Below are 5,945 nucleotides of genomic sequence, written 5' to 3'. Positions count from 1 at the left end.
CGACGGAGGGTAGGATACCAGAGGGTAGGATACCGGAGGGTAGGATACCAGAGGGTAGGACACCAGAGGGTAGGACACCGGAGGGTAGGATACCAGAGGGTAGGATACCACAGAGTAGGATACCAGAGGGTAGGACACCGGAGGGTAGGACACCGGAGGGTAGGATACCGGAGGGTAGGACACCGGAGGGTAGGACACCAGAGGGTAGGATATCAGTGGGTAGGACACCAGAGGGTAGGACGACGGAGGGTAGGATACCAGAGGGTAGGACACCGGAGGGTAGGACACCGGAGGGTAGGATACCAGAGGGTAGGATACCGGAGGGTAGGACACCGGAGGGTAGGATACCAGTGGGTAGGACACCAGAGGGTAGGACACCAGAGGACCGTGTCATTCTCAAAGCAGCCGCGCAGGGTGAGATGCGCCGCTCACTGCGCTGCCACGCACGTAGCGTCTCGCGGCTCGGGTGCTGTTTGCACGTACACGTATTTACATGAGGTAATTTGCATACATGTGGCGCAACATTCGCCCCTCTTATGCAAGTGAGCCTCATTTGTGGAACACCAGCGCCAGCAGCCCCACGCAGCTAGAGCGAAATCCAGTGGCGGCTGGTGCTCGAGATTGTTTGGGGGGGGGGCGCAATTTAGCTTGGCGCAGCGCACCTGACCGCTGCTTTAATGTGCACACGGAGTTCTTAAGAAGGACAGTGTGGTCTATAGATTCTAGCAGGGTTGGTAGGCGGTGGATGATTGACAGTCCACACGAGGCGTCGTGGCGCGTGTGAACGTGATTGACAGCCACGAGAATCGTCCAATCACACGAGATCAAAAAACATTAAAACGATACAAAGTCGCCGCCAATAAAAGTGGGCGTGTCCGGGGCGGCACAGAACTGCGCCCCCTGGAAAACCTGAAGAAACCAGTCAGACAGCGGCCTCAGGTCACCTGCTCGCCACAAGTTCGAGAGCTTACACAAGGTGCGGTTTGGCCGGCGCCCGGCGATCTATTGTATTACACTGTTGTGCATGGTGGTTGTGTAGGTTTCTGTATGTGTGTTTGAGCAAAAACTGTGTGTGTGTGTGTGTGTGTGTGTGTGTGTGTGTGTGTGTGTGTGTGTGTGTGTGTGTGTGTGTGTGTGTGCGGACGGAAGTGTGTGTGGTCCATGCGGTGAGTCGCATGCAGGGGCATGACTGCACACATCAGCTGTTCGGATTTGTGCTGGTAAGTCACGATGAGCAGGAACCAGATGAACACCGTCATTCATCCACACATGAAGACAGACAGCCTTGTGCATCCATTTGTCCCTGAGCAACAGCAAGTCCGCGGCGCTCGGGAGTGGGACAGAGAGCCCTGAGGACGTGGGAGTGGGACGGAGAGCCCTGAGGACGTGGGAGTGGGACGGAGAGCCCCGAGGACGTGGGATTGGGACGGAGAGCCCCGAGGACGCGGGAGTGGGACGGAGAGCCCCGAGGACGCGGGAGTGGGACGGAGAGCCCTGTGGACGTGGGAGTGGGACAGAGAGCCCCGAAGATGTGGGAGTGGGACGGAGAGCGGACGCGGGAGTGGGACGGAGAGCCCCGAGGACGTGGGAGTGGGACGGAGAGCCCCGAGGACGCGGGAGTGGGACGGAGAGCCCTGTGGACGTGGGAGTGGGACGGAGAGCCCTGTGGACGTGGGAGTGGGACAGAGAGCCCCGAAGATGTGGGAGTGGGACGGAGAGCGGACGCGGGAGTGGGACAGAGAGCCCCGAGGACGCGGGAGTGGGACAGAGAGCCCCGAGGACGTGGGAGTGGGACAGAGAGCCCCGAGGACGCGGGAGTGGGACGGAGAGCCCTGTGGACTAACACACAGGCCTACCGTCTGTCAAAAAAAAAATAACACACAGGTCTACTGTCTGTCAAAAACTAACACACAGGCCTACTAACACACAGGCCTACTAACACACAGGCCTACCGTCTGTCAAAAACTAACACACAGGCCTACTAACAAACAGGCCTACTAACACACAGGCCTACCGTCTGTCAAAAACTAACACAAAGGCCTACTAACACACAGGCCTACTGACACACAGGCCTACCGTCTGTCAAAAACTAACACAAAGGCCTACTTACACACAGGCCTACCATCTGTCAAAAACTAACACACAGGCCTACTAACACACAGGCCTACCGTCTGTCAAAAACTAACACACAGGCCTACTAACACACAGGCCTACCGTCTGTCAAAAACTAACACACAGGCCTACTTACACACAGGCCTACTAACACACAGGCCTACTGACACACTGGCCTACCGTCTGTCAAAAACTAACACACAGGCCTACTTACACACAGGCCTACTTACACACAGGCCTACTTACACACAGGCCTACTAACACACAGGCCTACTAACACACAGGCCTACCGTCTGTCAAAAACTAACACACAGGCCTACTTACACACAGGCCTACTAACACACAGGCCTACTTACACACAGGCCTACTTACACACAGGCCTACTTACACACAGGCCTACCGTCTGTGAAAACCAGTGTTCACAACTTGGCATGATGAGCATGAGCATGAGCATGTCCGATGTCAGGTGACAACAGCAGTAATAATAACCTGATGTTTCAGGGAGCCTTGAGTCCGATGACAACGGCTCCGCTCTGCTGGGTTGTTAAAAGTAAACGAGTGTTAAGCTTACACAAGACAAGACACACAAACACAGGTGTTCATTTTTGCAAATAAACATTTGGGATGAATCACGTTTCTCTTGGTGTGTGTGTGTGTGTGTGTGTGTGTGTGTGTGTGTGTGTGTGTGTGTGTGTGTGTATGTGTGTGTGTGTGTGTGTGTGTGTGTGTGTGTGCGGGCCGGGGGGGGGGGGCTCAGCTTTTCTTAGAAACAAGTAGGCGGGCTGCAAGGAAAGAAAGGTTGGGAAGTACTGGCCTAGAGGACAGCCAAGTCAGGAGCTCCACCATGAATACATCATGGCGGAAGGCGGCACAATGTGACAGGATTTGGGCGGAAAGCAATATTCCAGCTGTCCTTGACTTAATTCCAATAAATTAAAAAAATCATCGCCATTTGATGGCGTCATTTATCAGGGCTGAAGAGAGGAAACGGAAGCTCCTCCAATGGCAAGTGCAGGGTCATCATGACAATTATACATTTTCTCCAGAGTTTAGCATTTACTGGTGGTTGTCAGCTGTTGTTGCTAAGCAACCGTTCTCTACGCTTTTTGCTGACGTATTCTCGTTGCGCCCGCCCAGCATACGGCAGGTTGCTGATGGAAACACGTTCATTTGCATTTTTTTTCTTTGCTGAACTTTTAATATTGTAGCGAACTCGGGGGACAACGCATCCACAGGAAGTGCCGCGGCCGGGAAGCGAACCCGTGTCGCCCGCACCGCAGGAGACATCGCTAACCGCTAGACTACAGGGTCAGACCCGCCAGCCAGCGGCCAGCGTGTCTTCTTAACCATGCACGTTACACTAGCCCAGTAATGAGAGAGACCGGAAGGGAGGCTTGGTAACTATAGCAACAATAACCACTACTGGCGCTACCCCCCTCCTTCGGGAAGCGCGTCCCCGCGCTTAAGCGTATCAGCTCCTTCACGCCCCCGGGCGCATGCGCTTCCGATGGCCTTACGGTCGCCCCATCCTACATCTGACACCAATGTAGCGAATTCGGGGGACAACGCAACCACAGGAACTGTCGCGGCCGGGACGCGAACCCGTGTCGCCCGCAACGCAGGGGACATCGCTAACCGCTAGACTAAAGGGTCAGACCCGCCGGCCAGCGGCCAGCGTGTCTTCTTATCCATGCACGTTACAATACCTACTGGCCCACTCAGTAGCATTTGCATGCTAACATTAGCCTGCTAACATTAGCTTGGCAGCCACCGTCAAGCAAACTTCCTGATGTCGCCAAAGCGTCTTCTGACCCGATTCTTGCCGTTGTCACTTTGCTTGTGTAAGCGGTTATTTTTCTTGCCCAGTGCGGGATTCGATACGAGGTGTACTGCACCGCAAGGCGACGTCACTGACCGCTCGGCTAAAGGGTCAGACCTGTTAGCTAGCGGCTAACGTGTCTTATTAGTAGTTTACAGTCGTCACCCTCCCCGGAAGCGCGCCCTTGCGCTTTGTTCTTCCCGCGCTCCGAAGAGACTTCTGAGGATCTGCACACTTCCGGATCCCGCCGCTGCCACCAATGTAACCGGTTGTTTTCTTGCCCGTCGACACGAGGTGTACTGCACCACAAGGCGACGTCACCGTTGCGTCCCTTTAATCCAAGGACGTTGGCGCCACCTTAAGGCGAGCGCACGTCAGCCGACTTTCGCCCCGATTTTAAGTCCCCGACGCAACTCCCGCTAATTTCACAGTCGCAGAATCATCTTGAAGAAGTCGTCGCAAAACCCCGAGTCTGCCCGTTTTAACAGTCCCGCAACGCGGGAGGGCGGGAGACGGGCTGTTTCTGTCCCGCTCCAGTCTTCAGACCGTCGGCGACCTACCGGGTCATCCCAGAATGGACCGACTTTGTCGGGGGTCTGTCGGACGTGCAGTGACGCAACTGCCCGCGTGGCTTGCCGACCGCCAATGAATGGGTTTACACTAAAACCGAACGCCAACCGCCGTTAAACCCGAGGAAGAAGAATACACAACCAAAGACACGGCGGGGGATAAGCGGACCAGCCAGCCAGAGGAGCCGCTGGCGGCGCTGTGGCCTGTTTAACGACGGCAGAGGTTTACCACGACGGAGGGGAGGAACACACGAGGCGGCGCGGGGTCGCCGATGCCCTTCAACTACCTGGTGAGTTAAAACTGTTTCAAGCTAGCGTTAGCTGGCGTTAGCTAATGTTAGTTGGCGTTAGGTAGCGTTAGCTGGTGTTAGCTAATGTTAGCTGGCTTTAGGTAGCGTTAGCTGGTGTTAGCTAATGTTAGTTGGCGTTAGGTAGCGTTAGCTGGTGTTAGCTAATGTTAGTTGGCGTTAGGTCGCGTTAGCTGGTGTAATGAATGAAAGGTCACGTGTTTAACTTGACCTACTCACGGATGTACGTGCAGTGCATGTGACGTATACAGGAAGTTAGAAGCGCATGTTATGAAGGTTGTATGTCGGATGAACGCTAGTAAAAGCTACACAGTTAAGAACCTACGAAGTCGGCTCGTTCTTGAATTATTCTTATGTCAGTAAGACAAGGCGTCTACGGACATTACATGGTGTCAGAATAGTCTGTGTATCGGAACACGAGCGGTCATGCCGAAGTTTAATCCGCCGAGTGAATTCAAGTTTGACTGCCCCGTTGAATGGCCGGAGTGGAGACAACGGTTTTCGCGCTTCAGGCTCGCGACAAAGCTGGATAAAGACGACGGGGAGATTCAAGTGAGTTCGCTGATTTATGCAATGGGAAGCGAGGCTGAAAAGATATTCAGCTCGTTTGACTTCGCGGCGGAGGGTGATAAAGTGGACTATGATATCGTACTGAAAAGGTTCGACGACTACTTTATTCCCCGCCGTAACATCATACATGAGAGGGCGTGCTTCTATCAACGTAGCCAGCAGCCAGGAGAGACAGCGGAGATGTACATCCGGACATTGTATGAGCTGTCTGAACACTGTGAGTTTGGGGACAAGAGGGATGAACATATCAGAGATCGTCTGGTAGTGGGCATAAAAGATAAGGTGCTCTCCCGTCAGTTCCAGCTCACAGCGGACCTTACTCTGGTGAAAGTCATTGAACAAGTGCGCCAGGCGGAGGCAATAACAAGGCAGCTCAGCCTCCAAGCTAACCAACCAGAGGCCCAGCTGGCTAACGTCAATGTTGTCCGACGGCGGGACGGACGCCAAAACAAAAAGGGCGGACAGCGTCATGGTGGCGGCAGTCCTGCAACCAACAAAGTAGATGAATGCGGGAGGTGCGGCAAGACGCAGCACACCGATGAGCGGAAGTGTCCTGCAACGAACAGT

The 5,945-nt window shown here is 54.4% G+C and overlaps 1 protein-coding gene across 1 annotated transcript in view; it reads right to left on the bottom strand.

The window, feature by feature from the left end:
* The window catches only part of adcy8 (adenylate cyclase 8 (brain)), a 128,544-nt gene extending 128,150 nt beyond the window's left edge, over nt 1–394 (bottom strand). Inside the window, exon 1 of the mRNA XM_056293935.1 lies at nt 304–394. Coding sequence (XP_056149910.1) covers nt 304–394 — 91 coding nt within the window. The remainder of the gene's footprint in view (nt 1–303) is intronic.
* Nucleotides 395–5,945: the final 5,551 nt, after the last annotated feature.

The sequence above is a fragment of the Lampris incognitus genome, chromosome 14 (assembly GCF_029633865.1).
Source record: "Lampris incognitus isolate fLamInc1 chromosome 14, fLamInc1.hap2, whole genome shotgun sequence".
Lineage (NCBI taxonomy): Eukaryota > Metazoa > Chordata > Actinopteri > Lampriformes > Lampridae > Lampris > Lampris incognitus.
Note: the sequence above shows the minus strand (reverse complement) of the source record. Positions and strands in the feature narration are given on the sequence as shown.